Raw genomic sequence first — 21,823 nt, 5'->3', positions numbered from 1 at the left:
GTTCTTTCTCGTACGATTGTAGTAAAAAAAATGTATAGCAATTTTGTATTGAATACGTGTTCAACAAAGGAAGCGAACTTAAAAGGACTTCTTTAGATCACAGGAATTTTAAAAGAAACAGTTCAATTTTTTCAAAATTCCTGTAAAATTCCTTCAAACTGAAGAAGGCCTTAACGGGTGATGGTTTGGCATTTATAAAGAAAAAACCAAATGATATATGCATAAATAAAAATTAATTTATAAATAAAACTTTTATATATGTGTATTTTTAGTTGTCCAAAAGCCATTACTAAAAAATAAATACGATAAAAAGATCTAAAATTAACTCTAAATTTAATGTTAAAAATTTACATTTTGACCTATAGACATAAGTAAAAACGAAAAGAAAATCAAAAGTACAGCTTGTCTTACCAAACTATAACAAGGGAATAGTTGATGCAAACCATGCATATAACGAGGAGTCTGTTAAAATTCCATTCTCTGTCGGAAAAACAGCCCCGAACATAAAGTTTAAACCAAAATCATACAGCTACCTTTGCAAGAGTTCGACGGTACAAATGTCTCCCTGACCTACATTCTTACAAACAAAACCCCTGGTGTTTCTCCACACTTACACATCCAATCAAACTACACTGATGAAAAGCCACACAGGCACTACCCAGCTTACTCCACAACATGAGACCACGAAATAGTAGTCCAGGCACTGAGAAAAACGAAGAACTCCTCATACATGATTGAGGAAGCCTGCACACTGCAAGATGATGTGAAGACAGACAATCAGCTCCGTCCATCTCAACCACGTCGGTGCCAGCCCGAACGCCGACGAGTGAGCCGGCTGCGACATTGGAGACATCGAAGCAGCTGCACGTTGCAACCAACAAGGTGTCAATTTGTTACTGATTGCAAACAAAAGGGTAGCTACTCCAACCGATCCAAAATATAAGCATTTCTATAATTCAAATTCTGTACCATAATATAAGCATTTCTGTATTGATTCTTATGTTTTCAATCATTTAAACGATTACAAAGCCAATCAAAGGCTTATAAAGGGAATCTAATCAATTTAAAGTTCAAAAATTGACCACTAAAATGACTGAAAAAGAATATTTAAATATCTCCTTAGTATACACTAAAGGATCTATAAATGTTTATATTCTGGAATGGAAGTAGTATTTGTTACAGGTAAGCGACACTTACCGTTGCATGTAGAACTGGCGGTAAGATTGGCAAGGATGCTGAAAGATGTGCTATTGGTGTACCCTGCATACGAGCATGTCGTGCTCTCGCAAGATGATGTCGGCGACGTGGTCGTGTTTCCGAGGAACATATCACCACATTTTGCAGCAGGGCAGAAAGATGAGCTTATTCCTTGCGTTGGTTGGCAATCCAGCCTGAAGAATTCAGACATTTGTCGTGAGTTAAAATAGGTGTCACATAGTACCAATTTATTTACCAATACTAGTAAGCATGAGCTTTAGTAGAATGAACACTCACTGCCAAGTGTAGGAGCTGCAGCCACACATGATGCAGTTGTTGGCTGTCAGAATGTAGCTTCCATTCGGAACAAGGAGGTTGCGGTCTATGGCTGTATTGCTAATGGCCGAAGAGCAGGCTGCACATACAAGTATGCTGTTAGTCCCTAATACCACTGTGAGTGAATGCATGACAATAGGATGAAAAAGAGCTACTATCCATTTTATAATATAAGATGTTTGACTTTTTTGGTTGCAACGTTTTACCATTCGTCTTATTCAAAAATTTAGTACAAATATAGAAAATGATAAAGTTATGCTTAAAGTTCTTTTGATAATAAAGTCACAAGCAAAACAAATGATATTTCTATAATTTTTTGAATAAGACAAATAGTCAAACATTGCAAGCAGAAAAGTCAAGCATCTTATATTATAAAACGGAGGTATTATATTTTTTTCAAATTTGAAGTCAATTCAAGTTCCAATTAGAAAGGATGTATGCAGTCAACAGTAACATCGAAATAACTGGCAGTGGGAATTTTAGTATAGCTTGCAAAAACACAACACTGGCATTGTGACGATTACGGCAACAAGTTAACTCGGTGACTTGTCAAAAAACTTCCATTGTAGTAGTTTGCATATACCAAATGGGAAATGTTCTAACTTCAGATCCAATAAGCAGCAGGCATGTTTAACAGCTTTTATCCAGAAGACCAGAACTATGACCACTAACAGTACTTCAGTGGGCATGTCAGTAGGAGTCATTGTTTTCCATTACAATACATTCAAGTTCCTACAGGCAACAAGACCCTTCAATTAGTCGGTCCCTCAACTGATTCCAGGTCAAGGGATAATTATGAGCTGCAACTTGCTAACTAACAAAAGCTGCAGCAGCAAACAAGTTGGAAGGCTGTATTTTAGTGCATCTTTTTATGCCCATTCACAAGCACACCTTTTCAAACCAATTAGGCAAAATAATGTGAAAAGCAACTCCTGAGCATTGTTAGGTGCGGGGAATGGTCAGTACTAAAATATGCAAAGAGGAGCAAAAAGGAGATAGAACTTTGATCAGCCCACGGCTTAGCATTTCTAATTGAGTAATTCTCTACCTCATCCAGCACAAAGAACCTAAAGAATTCAGAAAAAAAAAACATTGTATAAATGCAGCTGCACATCGGCAGCAGCTATTTGCACCATGTATTTTTTTGGATGCGCCAATAAAGAGTTAAAAAAGGCACAATGCACTAGTAACAAGTAGTAATAAAGGAGCAGAAAAAGTTCTTTAAGACAAAAGGATATGCAAAAAGGTTCAGAGCTTAACTAGATACAGTATCTTGGAGGCAATAGCAGCGAGATACTAAAAAACATTGCAAAGCAAACAACCTTTAGAAGACATTTTTCCTTTTAAAAAAAAGGTTGTTTTTAGAAGACATTTTAAGTGAAGTGGCTGGTAGAAGTACAGATCAAAAGGAGCTAGAGAAAAAAAGAGGTTTTTTTTGGTCCTACCTCGGAGCGGCACATCAAGGACCTGGCCGGCGAGAAGGCTCTTGGCGTCGGGCATCTTGTTCAAGGTGAGGACGGTGGCCTCCGTGGTGGCGAAGTCCTGCGCGATGCTGGCGACGGAGCTGCCGGGCGGCACGACGTAGGTGTAGTGCACCACCGGCTGGCCGCCGACGGGGTCGCAGCTGCAGGGCACGGGGATCCAGAGCTCCTGGCCGACGGCAATCTTGTTGGGGTCAGAGACGTTGTTGGCGGCGGCGATGTCCTGGAAGGTGACGAGGCCCGCGAAGACACCCCGCGCGATGGCGTCGAGGGTGTCCCCGGCGCGGATGCGGTAGGTGGGGCGCTGGAACGTGGCCCCGGCCCCGCCGGAGCAGAGGCACGGGAGGCGGACCCGCAGCGGCGAGGGCGCCGGCGCGGACGGCGGCGTGGAGAGCGGCAGCCCGTTGGCCGCCAGCAGCGCGCGGTGGGAGCGGAGCTGGAAGAGCGCCCGCACGGCGGCGAGCGTGGTGGCGTTGGGCGGCGCGTACGCCACCAGCGCCTGGCACGTCGACGCCCGCGGCGCCGTCGCGTTGCACACGAACCGCGCCGCCCGGACCCCCACCGGCGACGACGACGCCGCCACGCAGACGAGCACCACCACCCCCAACACGGACACCAGCGGCCGCCGCGCCATTGCTAGCGCCCAGTAGTGTGTGTGAGCTGAGAGAGTGAGAGCGTGTGTGTGTGTTACTGTGCGGCGTTTGGATTTGTTCTGGGTTTAAATGCAAGGGAGGCGCAATGGCGCGGCGCGGAGGCAGAGGAGAGGTGGGGGCGTGGGGCACTGCAGCGCAGAGCCCACCACCACCACCGGCCACCTCGCGGTGAGGTGGCCGCCTCCATTGCCGGTCGGTCAAAGAAGAGAGGCCTCGTCGCGGGATCACTGCCGTCCATTTCCAATTGCACGGCGTCGATCTCGGTGTGGCCGGCCCGCGCCGGGGGAGGAAGACAAGCGACGTGGGGTGGTGTGTGTGTGTGCAGCGGCGGCTCGTGGATCTTCTGCGCGCGGTGCTCATCGACCGTGTTTATCTTTCGGTTTTGTAAGAGTAACCATCGGTGAAGTTTGATATGTTTTGATTCAAATTTAGGAAAGGTAGAAACTGTTTTTATTAAATTTTTACTGATAGCTGTGAACAGAGTGACAGGTTTACTTCGTACCTTGGAGCTCTACAAAAATTAAGGAGAAAACAAAAAAAAATTGGGATATGATTTCTACTTGTTTAAATATATAGAAAAAGTTATGCAATATTCCATATCTTTATAGAGATATATTTAATATACAATATTTTTAATGATGGTTAGAATATCATCCTTTATTTTTTTTTCTGATTTTTTTCTATTTAGCTACAAGTCACGTTATCACAGTTTTGACACTCGATAACTATTAAGATACAAAGTTCAAAAGTTTAAATTCAGATTTTAAAATATATATTTTCACGTGCAAATGTATAGTACTCACACTACTTGACACCCTGCCTCCGATAGTACTAGCCGTAATTATCATGTGTTCTTTTGGTGATAAAGGATAAAAAATAAAAAATTATCTAGTAGCTATTTAATAATATAAACGATATAGTTAATTACTATAAAATTTACTGAATAAAATATGAAATTTACTAAACAATATGTACGAATCCGACATTAATCTGCGAACACGGACGCGCGCCACGGAGGATGAGATGCGAGCCTCGGGCTCGGGGACGTGCACTACAAGCGTGGGTGCGTGAAAAAAATTTGGAGAGGAGAGGAGGATTCGCGGTGGCATGGGCGTCCGGTGTTACCTCTGGTCCCTTCAATACTCGTCGCATCGCATCCTACCTGTGCTGTACGGGTGAGAACGGCATCATCAGGACAGTGGTGGCGGTGCGTCCTGCTGGCTGGCTAACCACAATTTCTGCCCTACCAAGGGCCCGTTCGCAACCAACCAACGGACGAAAATGTTTCGTCTGCGCACGCTTCTCGAACTATTAAATGATATATTTTTTTAAAAAAAAATTTATATAAAAGTTGTTTTAAAAAATCAGATTAACTTATTTTTCAAGTTTACAAAAGCTAACACTCAATTAATCATATGCTAATGACTTTATTCGTTTTACATGCGATGCTTAAATTAGGTAGACACGTCAGCTTCGAACGCTGCCCATGACACCAGGCTCCTTGTTGCTTCAATGACACCGTACTCTTTCTTCGTGGGAAAAAAGTACTGTACTCTTGACTAGTTGGATTCATGGTAAGGTAGCTTACTCATTCCTTTAGTATGTTTTTCACGCTCTCAAACGATATATTTTATATGTAAAAAATAAATTATACTCCCTCCATTCTAAAGTATAAGGCATAACCACTTTTACTTATATGTTTCAAAATATAAGACACACATTAATTATATTGCTACAATAAACTAAAACAAAAATAGATAGCATGCATTGGCCGATTTGTACTAAGTAAATGTATAATTAAATATTTTTTGGTCTTTGTATACAAGGTGGCTGTATCTTATATTATGGAACAGAGGGGTATCAAGTTGCTTAGAAAGTCGAACAATTTAATAATTGATACTTAATTAATCATATGCTATTATGTTTATTGATTTGCGTACGAACTAATTACCTAAAACCATTGATTCTTTACGAGCCATCAGTATTGGGCAACATTTCTAACACAGATGCTCGTAAAGCAAATAATCTAGTCTTAATCTATGGTTTTATCTTATAGTTACAAAAACTGTAAACTAAGTAAGCGAGCCAGATGAGTTTTATGGGGATGAAACTCATCTTTTATCTCATGAAACTCCTTTATTTAATGATTCTGTCAAATCAGCAATTTTGCTAATGTGATACCCTATTTAATGTGCATGACATCCTCATGAAACATGCATTGAGACTGGTGCAACTTTCTTTTTTATTTTTTTGTGCCTTTTCGATATTTATTTCAAAATAAATAGTTCTAAAATTTACACCCTTTGACATGACAACGTCGTCTCGCGTGGCTAAATAGTGCAGCTTTTTTTGAAAATAAGTTTTGGCATGTTTATTTTTAAATAAAAAGTGTTGAAAAGGTGTTAGAAATTATTTAAAAACATTGGCGACTCTGCCTTGCCAAGTACTTAGTTGAACAGTCCATCATTCCGCCTATAATAATGAGTATAAATGAAACAGCATATTAGTAATAAAAAAATAGTTAATGGTAAAACTGGTACACATCTATTAATTGTTCTAGAAGCAAATATCGTAAAATAAATTATGATTAAACACTCAAAACCATCTCCAAATTTAATCTTTAAAATTTAAAACTTTGGCATATACTTATATTGCCAAAATAACATGACCCAAAGTTTACGACATACTACTCACTCCATACTATAATATAATTAAAATATAAACTTTTACCACCACAATATAAATATTACTGCATTAGTTGTACTTCATCTGTCTCAAGATAAGTTCATCTTTAGCTCTCTCTATTTGTCCCAATATAAGTTCATATTTTAGTAATTAGTATTATATTAGAGTTTATGAATGTATGAAACATATGTATTGAAATTAGATTGAGTGGAGAAAAAATATATTGGATTTGATACAGTGAAAAATATTACCTTTTTTTTCTTTTATGCTTGTACGAATGAGAAGGATGTTATTTTAGGACTGACTTTTAGAAGTGCTTTTTTTAAGTGTCATGAACCAAAAACATCTCATATAGTAGTATTCTTTTTCTCCGTTGTGTGTGGATGGTTAACTTTTTATCACTGTGAAGTACTACTAGCTTCAGTGGTTTGGGGCTGGATGGTTTCATGAATGATTGATTGTTTTTTTTTAACTTTATATCACTGTGAAGCACTTGATTCAGTAGTTTGGGGTCTGCGACTCAGTGTCATGACTTGTTCCAGAGTTTCCAGCCTTCCAGTATAGCAGGCCACATGCCTTTCAGTTTCTTTGTTCGTGCTCAAGGCATATGACTGATGACACTACTGGGGTGTACTGAAGAAAATGTCGTCAAAACAAAAGCATACAGAAGCAAGGCAAACTGCTTCTTTCGTGCATCTGTCAGCTTGCAAAGGATCCAAGGCACGCAGAGGCCTCGTTAAAAATGAACCAAACCCCTAAATAAACGAGCACATATACACATACCCACGCTTGACACGATGAACACATCCTCCCACAAACACAGGCTATCAAACTGGCTGTCGGGCTGTTTGAGTGAGAGGGTGACACCGTGTTTCTCGCTTCTGTATATGCTTATAAACTAAAATTTAATTTTTTTTAATTTAAAGTTTATTTTTCAATCTTGGCTATTAAATCACTAAGAATACGTGTATAAATATTTTATTAATAAATTATCTTTTATTTGTAAATATGTCGTTTGATTCATGACTCCATCTGAACCAGCAGTAGTAATAGTAGATTCCTGGCCAAATGGACCGTCCAAATCTCAAGGCCAAATGCTGTTCCTCACCCAATATTTTACTGCTCCTAGGACTAAATGGTACACTTATCCAGCTATCACACAGATGAGAGCCAGCATCAATGGATCACACGAGGGAGGGCCGGAGGGCTGGACCTGGACTGGACTGGACGGCTCCTTGAACGAGAACGAGCCACTCTGCATGTGACGGATGCCGACGAGGCATCGGGATCTTGTCTTGGATGCCATGCCACACACTGGATTTTTGGATCAAGCCCGACTCGTCAGGCCTTCAGGGAGCACCGGTTTTTACTTCCTTTCTGATGAGTCTTCCATAAACACTAATCACCGGTTACCGTGTGGTTACGGTGGTAACCACGGTTACTACCGGTCTACCCGATACGATAATGGAAACACACAGTAGCACGATCAAATTCAAATATATTTTAAAGATTTTTTTACGGTTTGCCGCCCCGTTCCCCCTTTTCCCCTCTCCGCTTAGCTCTTTTTTTTTTTCCTTAAGAAGACTAGCTAAATGTATGTGTGTCACAACAAGTTATTAAAATAGTAAAATTAAGCCTTGTTGAAAATATGTTTAATTGGTTGAAACAAGATTGTATGTGTTATACCATGTTTAAAAAATACACAAAAAATCATCTGAAAAAAATATCATGCGAGTAAATGGAGCATTTATACATGTTGCGGTGATATAATAACCCACACGGCAGTGATGGTGGTGGCCCATCTTCTACTCTTTTTTTAAGGTAATATAGATATCTCCTTTCACGTTTTTGGTTTCTCTTTTTTTTTTGGGAGAAGATATCTCCTTTTCTCTACGAATTTTGTAACAGATAAAAGGTTTCTGGCTTCTATGATTGGAGTTGGAAAGATTGCTAGTGGACTGTTCATGATGCTCCTTTTGATTCTGCAAGAAAAAAGGCTGCAGCTCCATTTAGGCGTTTCTGCTTGTTGCCAGAGTTGGGATCCTTAAGCTAGTGGCCAAATGGGTGCGAGTGAATGGAATTCTAGTATAGATTACAGGCAGGCGGTCAAGTGCTGAACCATTTATTCCTGTATTATCCTACAACGTATGCATACATCACTTCACAATTTTATAGCATTCTCTTGCAGAGTTGAACATGTGAAGATTACTTAACGACAGTACACTATTTATTGGCTTCTTTCTTTCAACAAAGGTTACAAAATTCTTAGTGCCATGAGCCCATGACAAATTCACAGTAGTTTGTCAAAAAGCCAACACCAAGTACTGCCATAACATTTAAAATGAGACTCAAGATGGCAGAAAAAAGAATGACCCAATATTTTTTTTAAAAAAAAAGAAAACGAATTAGGCTGCTGCACAAACACGTTTCCATGATATACAGGCATGCTGTTACAAACTCCAAGAAAATTACTGCCCGACGATGCTGGAGAGTGGAGACGCAAAAAAAATGAGGCCACCCTTATTTAGTGGCACTGCGGCAATAGGTGTTGATGTACAGGTCCACCTCAAAATTCTATGTACACCAGCAACTGTTGCAGGTCTAGCTACTTTCAGGCGTGAAATCCATCAATAGCTAGTTTTACTACCAGATATAATAAGTCAAATCTACATAACTTAATTACCTCATGTCTTCTAGCTAGATGCATAACTGAACTAATCCGAAAGGATTTCCTCCAGCTCAGAATCCTCTCTGCTGGCCAATGTATCATCTTCAGCTTCCATGTCAATCGTTTCTCCTCTCCCTGCAGGATCATCTTCAGTATCAGATCGGTCCGCCTCTTCATCGGTATAAATAGGATAAGCTGGCCCGCCAATAGGTTTACTTATTCCAGTGTTGGTATTGGCTTCTCGGTTATTTCTGGAATTCGAATCAATTACTGACTTTATGTCCGTCTTTTCACATATACAGGCGGCAGGGTTGGCGTGAAATTCACCTCTTCCTGGCATAATTTCCATGGGCTCTCCAATGAATCCTTTCTGTATTGTCTGTACCTGCGAGGAGAATGCATCCCACGATATATTTGCCCTATTCATAAATAAGGGATATAGCTGTTTAGCACTTGGCCTGATTGTTCTCTTGTGGCCAAAATATCTCCTGTAGATAGCACCTGTAAATGGTTAGAACTTAATGAACGAAAACAAATAAATAAAATCATAAGGAAAGAACTGATGCATCACCTTCTCCCAGCAAGAATTTTGGCCATGTTACCATTGTTGTTAGTTACAAAAGCATCACTTCCATCACAAACAATAAAATCAATTGCTGCCATGCGAGATGAGTGCGTCAAGAATTGAGTCAATTCCTCTTTTGTGGATAATGTTTCTTTCGTATGGAAATTGGGGAAGAGCAACTTAAGCGGTGCTAAAGTTTCTTTGCCTCCATATATCTCACCAGATGCAACATATATGTGGACATCACTTCTGTATCCTAATGCCCTCAACATCAATCCTACCTCCTCAGGGGTTAGTGGGCACCGACCTTGCCTTCTTCCTTTCTCTGGGTCATTTATCTGAAATGTAGAACACGAGTTGGTAACAGTAAACTTTAGCTTGCTATCTAAAGTATCTGCTGCATGATGTTGTTCATACATGCAAAGTTTTCCATCGCTTGCGAATGGAACCTAGTTCTCTTCTCTCCTTTTCTCCACCACCATAATAACACCCAGAAAATGCAAGCATGTCAGGTTCAAACCTGCCATCAGGATAGAAGTGTATGTTGATAAAAAAAAAAAAGAGCACAATGATGCATGCTGCAAAAGCAAAATTGTACAGATGAAAAAAAACTAATATCTACTTTTCGTTTAATAAATCAACCACTATAATTTTGCTGTTCCATATTAATTTTGACAAAGTTTAAAGAGGGCTAGTTAGTGCTGAAAACCAGCTAAATTTTAGCAATAGCAGTATTTGGATCATTAGAAGTTGATACTTCACCATGTGGCAAAAAGAATGGATCAAACAGGTTAAATTTTGAACAATAAGGAAACATGCAGATCGATGACAACTTCATCAAATCATACCTAAGGTGAAGAGCAATAAAATGTCTACTCTTCTCTCGCATTCGTTTTATTAGCTTCTCACCCAATCCTTGTATTGGGTCAGTAAATCTCAAGGCATGATAGTTGACACGACACCGCAGTTTTTGCAGGTCCTTCCCCAGCTTATTTGAGAGCCTGTAATCATATTTAGTCATGCGAATGACCTGAATAAGCAGGGAGAAAGTAACATGAGCTATATGACTCGGCATTTTTCTGAACTTCAACCACACAAAAAGGGACAAAGGATAATTCCACCTAAATTAATCAAACCTAGTAACAAGGATTCCTACAAAGCCACAGGGCCCACAACTTACATGTTTCTTTAGGAGTGCAGGTAAGACACGGTTCAAGTAACATCTTGGAGTACATTTTCGAGGGACGCGCATTTTATAAGGTTTCACGGCTTTCCCGCCTTTTTCTGGAGGTTCTTTGATAATATTGATATCCTTTGCAAGAAATGAGATAAACCAGTCGATATCAAATATTTCAGAAAAGTTGCTGCAACAGAGATACCAATCAGAAAACGAGTGAATCAGTTCAATTAAATATGCAAAGAGCTCATAGAGGATCATGAATTTGGAGGTGCTCTCTGCTTCCATACCTTGAATCTTTCCAGAAAGATCTTTGATCCAATTTGGGAACGACAAGTGTTGCATTTAAAATGCGTGCAGCGACAACAGCATCAACTATCTAGAAATAAGCGGATGTCATCATATATCTAACATTTTCAAGATGGGGGAAAGACATAAGTACTTCAGAGTTCCAAATTAATGAAAAACCATGACTAAGTACTGCAATGTTATTTAATATCATTCATAAATGGGGGTGCAAGCTACCAACTCCAAAGTCCTAAGTACTAGTAGCTTCAAAAACAAAGAAATTTTGTGTGGCTCAGCTTAACAGCAACTAAAGTTCATGAACTTTGCTACTTCTAGTTTGTTGTTCTAATTCATCATCAGAACCTATCAAAGGAGAGAAGCTTCTCCAGTGCATAATAATATATCTACACAAAAGAGAGGGACGCATCTCACCCCTGTTCTCTGCTGATTGAGACCTCCACTTGTAACAATAATCAAATATCGATCCGGCTGTGTGGTGACACTGGAATCTAGAAGACATTTGAAAGGCAATACATTTAGGGAAAGGATAGAATCAACATTCCAATACAAAAGGAAACCCCGGCTATTTCCAAAATGTACCATGAAATAAGCGATTAAACTCAGTACAAAACATTGTTTGATGCGTTATACAAATTTTAGCAGTAAATTAGAGGATTAGAGCAAGCAATGACTGACCAAGGAATTTTCCGCTAGAGTTACTGCATCCATAGAAGTTGCTGGCGAGCTTTGAACCCCATAGGTCAATTGGTGCAACCCTTTCGTTTCTCTACATTTCGAGAATAAAATAATAAATTAGTCATTCATTTTTATATGAAAATCCCAAGCTAACATCCACCTAAAACCCTAACCCCAAGCAGACACTTGAAGCCCATCCTACCTCTTCACAATTGTTACGTGACTCAATGACAAAAGCAGCAGGGTTGTATGATCCAATTTAAGATAAATTAGTGTTGAAGCAATCAATAACCTAACTTAAATCCTCCACAGATCAAACAAGCACACGTTCAAATTAAACTCATTTATCAACAACCCATAACACAAACCAAAACCCAAAGCATTCGAAATCGCTAACCGGAATGCCGGGGAAGCCGCCGATCCCGGGGACGTCCATCTCGCCGTCAAGGCTGTTCGGCTGTGTGACTCCCAGACACAGAGCACGAGAGAAAACATTCAGACCGGGCTGCGTGGACGGGAGAAGGGGAGAGGAGCCAGAGTTCAGGTTCATACCGGGCGGCGACGGGAGCTGCTGCCAAGGGATCGACGGGAGGAGGAGGAGGCGAGGCCGAGGTGGTCAGTAAGCGGTGGCACGGAGAGGGAGACGGAGAGGAGCGAGACGGCGAGGAAAAGTAGGAGGAGAGCCGCCGCTGGCAGCGCAATGCGGCGCGGCAACTGGTGGTGCTGGCTGCGCCGCCGCCACTGGCCCATCGCCGGCGGCCGGAGAGCTCAGGGGAGGAGCGGGTGGGGGCGACGCCGACGGGAGGGTCGCGTGACTCGCGTCGCGTCGCGGCGGCCGCGGTGGCGCCGGCGACGTAGATCAGGGGCAGCGAGCATCTGTCGGGAACGGCCTACTTCTTATATGGGCCGACAGATATGGGCTTCAAGGAGGCCTTATTCACGTTTCGGCCCATAAGGAGGCAGGCTGAAGAGAAGATTACATGGGCCCCACGAAGCCCATATTCCCATTCGGAGCTGATATATACATGTGCTTCATGGAAGCCATATTTTGCAAGAAGAAAAAAATTGTACTGTCCCTCAATAAATTAATAATGAATAGGAGTAAGAGTGCAGGCATGGATAAAATAAAAATAATTTTAAATAAAAAGTAACTAATAAGACAAATAGTAATATAAATAATTAAAAATATATTATGATATAATATTTACATATTAAAAACGCTGCGCGTTTAGCTAGGCCACTTATCACTAACACGAGTACGATTATCATTATGTTAATGTCATATAGTCATTGGCATCTGCGTCTTATCTCCCTGCGGAAATCGTCCTTCTAAAGATCACAGGAAAAGAGCTTTTTAGCAACTGTTATGAGTTCTGTTTCGTTAAATGTTTTGTTTAGAAGATCTTTAGTCGAACATAATTTAGCCAATTGGTATAACTTAGTTGCTAAAATTTTATGTATTCGTATGAATGATCAAAAGGATATGTTTAAATGGGGTCTCCATCAAAATACAATTTTCTGTTCATTGAGATACAAATAAACATATTTGGAATTTAAAGTTGCCCCTAAAGATTAAGATCTTTTTTTGGTAAACTTTATAAAGGGTGGTCTTAACAAAGGATAATTTAGCAAAACGGAATTGGGTAGGTGATAAGAAGTGTTGTTATTGTTCTAATGAAGAAACTATACACCATCTTTTTTTCGATGGTTATTTTGCTAAATTCCTATGAAGAATCGTTAACGTATCTTTTGGATTGAATATACCAACAAGTTTACTCATATGGGTGGAGGATGGTTGAATGGAGTTCAATCAAAGATTGCAAAAACAATTCGAGTAGGGACATCTGATTTATGTTGGGCTCTATGGTTGAGTAGAAATGATATGGTTTTTGATAAATCTCCATCTAAAACATATATGCAGGTATTATTCAGGGGCATATTGGTGCCGGTTTTGGACGCAACTACAAAAGTTTGACGATACCAAGGAGTTTGATCTATGATGCATGCCGGAAGCATGAATCTACCGTCATGCAAATCTTTGTGAATTTCGGCTGGAGACTTAGAAACATGATTTCTTCTTGATTTGTTATTCTCTGACGTGTTTATGTTTAGAGTCCATTGTCTAGAGATTTGGTCAATTTAGTGTTGCTCTAATGTGTGAACCTCGGACTGTAATAAGTGGATATAGCTTCTTTTGAAATCAAAGCCGGATTATCTATTATCTAATAATCAGTATTTGTAATGGTGGTAACATATGTCATGTATGATGTAATGTCGGTAGATTTCCATCCAAAGCGGTAAAAGGCAACTCGTCCCGTCGTGGCGTCAGTTCTGGCTCTTCTACATCTCTATGCTTCGGATTCACATCCTCTGCCATTGAGGATATAGGACTACCGTCATGCAAATCTTTGTGATTTTGGCTGGAGATTTAGCAGCATGATTTTTTCTTGATTTGTTATTCTCTGGCGTGTTTATGTTTAGAGTCCATTGTCTAGAGATTTAGTCAATCTGATATTGCTCTAATGTGTGAACCTCGGACTGTAATAAGTGACTGTAGCTTTTTTTAAAGTCCAAGCCGGATTATCCATTATCTAAAAATCAATATTTGTAATGGTGGTAACTATGGCATATATGATGTAATGTCGGTAGATTCCCATCCAAACCGGGAAAAGGCAACTCGACCCGTCGTGGCGTCAGTGCTGGCTCTTCTGCATTCGGATTCACATCCAGAGGGCTACAGTGGTACACAGTGAGGAAGAACCGACGACGTAGTCCAGTGTCAATGGTTGATATTTATCCCATTGCACGCGACTGTTCATCCCCTGGCATTACTAACTAATGGCAGACGATACAAATCCCCATGCTTCTGGCCCTGACACTGGACTCGGCTGCCCATACGTATGTCTCTCCGTGCGCCAGCTGGTAGTCCTATATCCGTTTTAGAAAATAAGTGTTTTAGTTTATTTATTATAGTATTATTTTGCTTAAGTGATTATTTTCCTAAGTATTTGATTTGGATCTGAAATCACGAGAATGATTGAAATCATATCAATCAGTGCAGAAATATTTATATCGTGAGAATAAAATTTAAATTCTAATGAACTTATAATACGCACGCACGTAGCTAGATGCAGCGAATGTTTGATCACTAGTATGGTAGACGCCATAATTTGTACTTGTAGGAGTACATACTTGTGGACGGAGGAATATATTGCACTTGAGCGGTTGGTGCAGTTTGGTTACTGCAGCAGTCTGCATTGCTGGCTCAAATTGAAGGCATGCACTACAGCACGACCAGCTACTCCGTAGTACAAGTAGCATGAACAAACAGCTGGCTAGCTAGCTGCCTACCTAAGCATTTCGTATTCGGACACAGTTATACTCCCTCTGTTTTCTGTATTGTAACATAAAATGTTTAACTTTTTATTATAGTGTTTGACTATTTGTTTTATTTAAAAAATTATGAAAATATCACTTATTTTTCTTGTAACTTACTTGAATTTTAAGCAAGACTTATCATTTTTTTATATTTATACTAAATTTTTAAATAAGAAGAATAGTCAAATGTTGCAACAAAAGAATCGAACATCTTACACTATGAAACGGGGTAGCGGTGTTTATCGAATTTGATCTTACGTTTGTTTAGTTTGAAATAGAGAAGGTGTATATGCTGTGTCCACGCATTAATTGGAACCGAACACAGAATAATGCATATATTTTTATATGTATTTGGATTTATTAGTATTTATACAATTTTATAGAGAAAAAAACATGGTATAATATATAGAACAACTGAGTTGTTTCGTTCGTCACACCTATGTACAGTGAACCCAAGACTAAACGTATATAATTTCGCAAAGTTTGGAGACACATTCAGTTGGTAGACCGGCCGGCCTGAACGTCCCAGATCGATCTCGGCCGCTTGCTGGTCCGATCCGATCCTCAGCTGCATGCGGCCGGCCGGCCGGTTACGATGGTCATGACGGCGTAGATAGGAGCGGAGCGGAGCGGATCGGTCGACGCCGCGGGGGGTCGTCGTCGCGCGCGGCAGCAGCAAGCAGCGCCATGATTGCGCGCAGAGAGGATAACTGGAGTACAGCTATAGCAGTAGAACTCGATCGGGCATGGCAGATGGCAGTGGCAGATCGAGAGAGCAATTCACAGCTGCTGCTGCTGTTACTGCGCGCATGCAGCTGCAGGCTACTGCCTGCCTGCCTGCCTGCAAGTGAAAGCCCAGCAGCCGCCAGCGCCGCGCGCAGCAGCGACAGTAAAGAACCTGGCGGGGCCGGCCGAAATGAAGGGAAGTTAAGCCAGCCGGCCGGATCGACGGGCGCACACCATAGCTAGGCACCACCGTACTGGGCTCAACTGACCGGTGATACTAGCGATTTTACTGGAGTAGATTATATATACTGGAGTATAAAAGGAAGCTACATTGATATTTTTGGAACTTTAGTTAACAGGTGAGAAATTTTGTGGTTCTTAGAAAATATAGAGCCAGATACCACATTTTTAATGAAAATTTTAGAACACATCTAGATATATATCTACTTAAAGAATAGTAAAAAAAAACTCTTGATCGATAGGGAAAGATCACGTGGAACAATACATTGTCTGCTAGTACTGCAATAACTACCGGTAAGCAATAAACAAAATAATTGTATGTATTCGAAAAGTAGTATGCGGTAAAATCTCATAAAGTATCTGTTAATAAATATTTGTTGATAAAGGAACAGTGGTATGCATGATCCATTCGTACAGTCAACGCACAGTGTGCGTTGTTTGGCCGGGCCGCATTTGCACCATACATCTCATCTTACACGTGTTCCTCTCCTAGCATACACCCTTGTCTTTTTATCCATACTTATATTTATACTTACAAACTAAAATTAATTTTTTAAAAATCTGATTTTAAAGTTTCCTTTTGTAGTTTAAGTTAATAAAGAAAAATAAATAAAAGTTTTACTCAAATTTATTTTTAATCGTTAATAAACGGTTTCACTTGTGCCTATATACAGAAAAAGAGAGGTCAATAACATTTTTTCAATCTGTTACTCTTTTTTGTCGTAAAATATAAAGGATTATAGAAATGAATCTGCACACTTATGTATATTTATCTCCACAGTTCATTACAATTAAAGATGGAGTTAGTGAGTTATATGTGTATAAATTAATCTATATGTGTATAAATTAATCTCATTCGTTTGAGTTGCTCTCCAAATGCACTATGAAATGTGCCTCACGTGATACTTCTTTTGTAAGAAGTTATAGAATTAAACATGCTAAAGTTGGTATAGTTTGGTAGAAATTAAAACATAGAAATTGTTTAATCTTTAGTAGTAAAATCTTATGATTGGTTGATCGAGAAGAGAGATGTGTTGAAAGGTACATATATATCTGAGTAGCATCTAAAGTTCTAGGTTCAAATCTTCATAGGAGCATGAATTTCACATTGGATATTTGAGGGACCAAGTCCCCTACTTGGACTAGTTATCAAACTTTTTTTAAAAAGAAGACTGTATATATCCGATTGGATATAGAGACCGGATAAAAATATCTTTCTTTAAAAAAAATTAATTACGCAGTATATGGTGCTACCTAGTGATGGTTCTACATCAGCGATGGATCAGATAGTACAATACACATGAAAGTTGACACGGACGACATACATATATGTACTGGAGTACACATCATATATTCATATAGTACATGCAGCTTGCTACACCAGCTAATAATAATAACCGGAGCAATGAGCATACACGTACACAATACACACTAGTTAGGGCAGCTACTTAAAGAGGTACACGCTGCAGGAAGGACGTACAATCCAACGATCGATCGATCGAGCACGACGGCGATGATGAACTGCTCGTATAAATCTGCAGTCCGTCGATCAATCAATTCAAGCAAGCAGACGATCGATCCGGCTGGTTTATAGCTAGCTAAGCTAGAGGGCGATCTGGGGCGCCACGTGGAGCGAGGAGCTGTAGCCGACGACGACCTGCTCCATCTCCCACCGCAGCTTGGGCGTCTCCGCGTCGTCCTCCTCCACCGGCACGTACTCCTGCATCGACCGCAAGTCAACTCTGACCTACTGATCAAGATAGTTCTTCTTTGGAACAGAACAGATGATAGATACATCTAATGGAGTATTAACTAACTAGTGGATGAGATGAGATGAGATGGGTGGACCGATGGACGCCGTGGTGTGCAGGTAATTAATCAAAGAGAAGGAAGGAAGGAGACAATTTTGGAAAGTGAGATGAGGTAGAGGTAAACTAATTAACCTCGAGCTTGCGGACGAGGGAGGGGGCGTCGGGGGCGGAGACGAAGAGGTGGCGCTGGGCGGGGCGGATGAAGCCGTCGTCGACGGCCTTGTCGATGAAGGCGAGGAGGAAGTCGTAGTAGCCGTCGACGTTGAGGAGGCCGACGGGCTTGGCGTGGATGCCCAGCTGCGCCCACGCGATCACCTCCAGCAGCTCGTCCAGCGTCCCGTACCCGCCGGGGAGCGCCACGAACGCGTCCGACCGCCGCGCCATCTCCGCCTTCCTCTCGTGCATGCTCGCCACCGCCCGCACCTCCCCCACCGTCTCCCCCGTTATCTGCATGCACATCCATCACCATTACTTATCACCGTATCTTCTTCTTCCTCCTCCTCCTCCTTAATTAATTAATTGATTGATTAATTACCTCCTTGCCCATGAGAGTGGTCGGGATGATGCTGCGTCATATGCATATATCAAGCAAGAAATCGATCAATTAAACGACGGCGAGATGGATGGATCAACGATCGATCGAGCGAGCAAGGAAGGATATAATGGATGGATGAAGAGCCAGAGATATGTGCATGTACGGACCCAATGACGTGGCCGCCGCCGTTGTGCACGGCCTCGGCGACCTTCCCCATGAGCCCCAGGCTGCCTCCTCCGTACACCAAATCCACCTTCCTCGCCACCTGCCAATTCAGAGCGTAATGGATCAACTTGCTATATATGCAAGATAGATCAACATGCATGCAACAAAATTAATCTTTGATTGATCGTCGATCGTCACCAGCTCCCTGCCGAGCTCGACGGCGGCGTCGCGGTAGCTGCTCCGCTTGCCGGAGCTGCTCCCGCAGAACACGCACACCCGCCGGAACCGGGACTGCTCGTCCCCGCCGCCACCGCCGTTCATTGCCACCGCCGCCGCCTCCGCCTCCATCGATCGATTCGATTGGATCCCCTGCACGACCGTGCCACAGTCTCGCTCAGGCGGCCGGCCGGTGGAGCTGAGTGAGTGTGGAGGTGTTTGTAATGGAACAGCAAAGCGCCGGCCGGCGGTGGAGTATAAAAGCCGCGATTTTTAGGGTGGGGCCGCTCGCTTCTACCACCTCAGCTTCTTGATGAATCAACGCAGCAGCTTCCCTGACTAAAAGAAATCATCTTGTCATTAGCAGCAGCAGATCGGATTCTATTTCTGTTTTATATACGTGCATGTCCAAAAATTCCAAACCATATGTGAAAGAACATGTATATGAGCACGAGATATATATTGATTAATTTGAGCAAAAGCAAGCAGCAAATTGCAGCCGCTGAAACTTAAGTCTGTGCAGTGGTGCATCCATTACTTCTATTAGAAGTGGTCTGACTTAGGCCGCGTGCGGCATCCTATGTAAGATAACTTAATTTTTTTTTTCTACGCGTACGTTTTTCAAACTGCTAAACGGTGTATTTTTCGTAAAAAAATTTTATAGGAAAGTTGTTTTAAAAACCATATTAATCTATTTTATATTTTTTTAATAATTAATTTCATGTACTAATCTATTATTACGTTTTCTGTGTCGGGTAAGTTAACTTATCTACTTCTCAACCGAACGGAGCCTTAGAGCATTATCATCGGAAACTCTGTCTCATTCTCTGTATTAAAAATAGAATACGTCAAAAAAAAAAGTTACTCCAGCATATACTTTTTCCCATTATCAAAAAAAAAAACCATCCTCCAAGAGGGAGAAACTACAAAATTAAAGTTTATCTCTCCCTGCTTTGTATCTTAACATCTAATCTCAAGAGAAAAGAAAACAAAAATAACATAAGAGGATGTGGTTATAAAATATCAGTAAAATATATATATGAAAAATATAATATGGTGTTCCTTTGGAATATTAACCGAAACGAAGAGAGAATTTAATTTAGATGGTCATCCAGATCGCAAAATGGATGATTAAATTTGGATGAGTAGTTAAAAATACTCTTACGTATTTTTAATTTTCATAAATATAACCTACAATATGTAATAGAAATATAAAAATTAATCAAAAGTGCATCCTACATATGTTAATAATAATATTATTCTCTTCACATGTATGCTATATATATATATATACACTCTTAAAATATAACTTCTTGTGAGTCCTAGTACCACCTGAACCACCCTCTAGATCGGCTTATGGTATATTATAAACTTAAAATTTAGAGAGAAAAAAATATACCCCTCCACTAGGAACAATTTTTTTTTTTACAGCACAGGGGAAAACGTGCGGCAAATCAGTTGACAATGGTGGCCAAAAAAAGAAGCCTTCCTATACCCCCTTTCCATCTTGTCATCTTGTGGCCATTTGCTACTTGATGCACCTGTCTGCCAAGTGGACGGAGTGCTAAAACTTTAATTAATTCTAATTATCCGTAAAGATTTTTACATGCGTCATTCCACAAATATATAAGCTATGATGCAATAAACTAATGCCACTACGTACTGGATAACACTTGTTCATTGGCGATCGAGGGATTTCACATGTGAGTTATATGGGTCTTTCCTCGTTATGGTCGACCACATTTCAATTATACTTTTTTTTACATATAAAATACACACACGCACTCACCACTACACACGTACTCCCGATTTTATTTACTTAAATTCATATATATATATATAGTTTGTATATGTGTATAGATTCATTAGTATACGCATGAATAAGTTAAAGCTAGAAAGTCTTATACCTTATTCTCGTATAGATATAGATTTTCGGCAGTGACAAATTTTTAGCCTCACTTATAACAATTGAAAGACCAAATGCATGTGCTAATATTCGTAGACATCATAATTTGAGCAGTGGTGGATAGAGCCTTGGAACCTGGCTCTACCATCACACCAACTGTGTTTTTCCCATAATTTCACCTATATATATTGGCTTAGGGTTATGTTCATAAGCTAAAATTTAATTTTTTTAATTAATTTTAGTGGTTTTTTTACCGAAATTTATTTTTTCAGCTTTGTTTTTTAGACCGCTAGAAATATGTCGTACTAATCAATCTTAGTAGGGACCTTAAGGACGATTCTGTCCCGGTTCGAAATGACGTTTACAATGTTTCACATGGATTATCCGTGTTTAAAAGTCATTGGAGAAAAATGACATAATGATGTTCTGCCTAAGGGATCGATGATTATTTGGCAAGTATTCTATTGGAAAGTACTACTAGCTGGTAAAAATCAAGGACAAAAAGAACAATATATTTGAGGCTGTTGTTTTCTTTGAGATCTTCAGAGCAAATTGATTACAGAGTACGACCATTTAAGCAATGAAATTAAATCACCTCTATTTTAATACTTAAAGGCTATATATATACACATATATCCTTAAAAATGGTAATTCGACAGGATCGTGGTCCTACCATCTAAGGGGGTTATATTTTTTAAGAAAAAACATCATATTTGCAAACTAAAAATAATTTACAAATAAAATTTTTATATGTTTGCTCGTAGCGATCTAAAACCTAAAGCTAAAAAATAAACCATGATAAAAAAAACTTAAAATCAACTCTAAATTTAAAATTATAAATTTAAATTTTGACTTATAAGCATAAGCAAAAGTCAAAAGGTAGATGTGTAATATTACTCAGAAAGGGAAAGGAAAGGAAAAACGATCTAATACCCAGAATCATGAGGCTAAAATCTTAGTTCTGATAGGATAAAATTAAGAAAACTATATATTTGAAGCTGTTGGTTTCTGCTTGCAGCTCTCTTCAAAGCAAATGAAACGATTACAGAGTACGACAATGTAAGGAGTGAAATAAAATCACTGGTCTACTACATATATAC

General features: G+C 40.1%; 3 protein-coding genes across 5 annotated transcripts; all 3 read right to left on the bottom strand.

Annotated features, from left to right (window-relative positions):
- Positions 1-429: 429 nt before the first annotated feature.
- On the bottom strand, positions 430-3,703 carry LOC102721768 (chitin elicitor-binding protein). Its single transcript, XM_006661442.3, has 4 exons — positions 2,979-3,703; positions 1,495-1,612; positions 1,198-1,391; positions 430-861 (listed from the first exon to the last, which is right to left on the bottom strand). The coding sequence occupies exons 1-4, from the start codon at positions 3,646-3,648 to the stop codon at positions 725-727; spliced, it is 1,119 nt and encodes a 372-aa protein (XP_006661505.2). The 5' UTR covers positions 3,649-3,703; the 3' UTR covers positions 430-724.
- Positions 3,704-8,579: 4,876 nt separating this feature from the next.
- On the bottom strand, positions 8,580-12,567 carry LOC102721480 (O-fucosyltransferase 16-like). 3 transcript variants are annotated; one of them, XM_015841058.2, is made up of 11 exons: positions 12,299-12,556; positions 12,144-12,203; positions 11,747-11,837; positions 11,483-11,559; positions 11,053-11,141; positions 10,766-10,949; positions 10,434-10,615; positions 10,003-10,105; positions 9,806-9,923; positions 9,592-9,676; positions 8,580-9,508 (listed from the first exon to the last, which is right to left on the bottom strand). In XM_015841058.2, the coding sequence occupies exons 1-11, from the start codon at positions 12,494-12,496 to the stop codon at positions 9,067-9,069; spliced, it is 1,629 nt and encodes a 542-aa protein (XP_015696544.2). In that variant the 5' UTR covers positions 12,497-12,556; the 3' UTR covers positions 8,580-9,066. The 3 variants fall into 3 exon arrangements, with proteins under 3 accessions (XP_015696544.2, XP_040383522.1, XP_040383523.1); XM_040527589.1 differs by having other exon boundaries at positions 9,139-9,271; positions 9,348-9,508; positions 9,592-9,923; positions 12,299-12,567; XM_040527588.1 differs by having other exon boundaries at positions 9,592-9,923; positions 12,299-12,555.
- Positions 12,568-17,302: 4,735 nt separating this feature from the next.
- Positions 17,303-19,054, bottom strand: LOC102721195 (probable cytokinin riboside 5'-monophosphate phosphoribohydrolase LOGL9; the record flags this gene model as incomplete). The annotated part of the gene is made up of 5 exons (XM_015840958.2): positions 17,303-17,810; positions 18,034-18,348; positions 18,437-18,467; positions 18,604-18,701; positions 18,800-19,054. Coding segments are annotated over 5 exons (816 nt in total), but the record flags the coding sequence as incomplete, so codon positions are not given.
- Positions 19,055-21,823: the final 2,769 nt, after the last annotated feature.

Source organism: Oryza brachyantha, chromosome 9 (assembly GCF_000231095.2).
Source record: "Oryza brachyantha chromosome 9, ObraRS2, whole genome shotgun sequence".
Classification (NCBI taxonomy): domain Eukaryota; kingdom Viridiplantae; phylum Streptophyta; class Magnoliopsida; order Poales; family Poaceae; genus Oryza; species Oryza brachyantha.
This window is presented reverse-complemented; position numbering and strand designations above follow the sequence as displayed.

What these genes read in the sequence shown, in the direction of transcription:
- LOC102721480 (XM_040527588.1), bottom strand. Translation starts at nt 12,496, where the DNA reads ATGGGCCAGTGGCGGCGGCGCAGCCAGCACCACCAGTTGCCGCGCCGC. An exon ending in CTCTAGCGGAAAATTCCTTG is followed by an intron (nt 11,560 to 11,746) that starts GTCAGTCATTGC and finishes AATGTCTTCTAG; the next exon opens with ATTCCAGTGTCACCACACAG. An exon ending in AGCGATGGAAAACTTTGCAT is followed by an intron (nt 9,924 to 10,002) that starts GTATGAACAACA and finishes TCTACATTTCAG; the next exon opens with ATAAATGACCCAGAGAAAGG.
- LOC102721768 (XM_006661442.3), bottom strand. Translation starts at nt 3,648, where the DNA reads ATGGCGCGGCGGCCGCTGGTGTCCGTGTTGGGGGTGGTGGTGCTCGTC. An exon ending in CCTTGATGTGCCGCTCCGAG is followed by an intron (nt 1,613 to 2,978) that starts GTAGGACCAAAA and finishes TTGTATGTGCAG; the next exon opens with CCTGCTCTTCGGCCATTAGC. An exon ending in CGCCAGTTCTACATGCAACG is followed by an intron (nt 862 to 1,197) that starts GTAAGTGTCGCT and finishes TGCAACGTGCAG; the next exon opens with CTGCTTCGATGTCTCCAATG.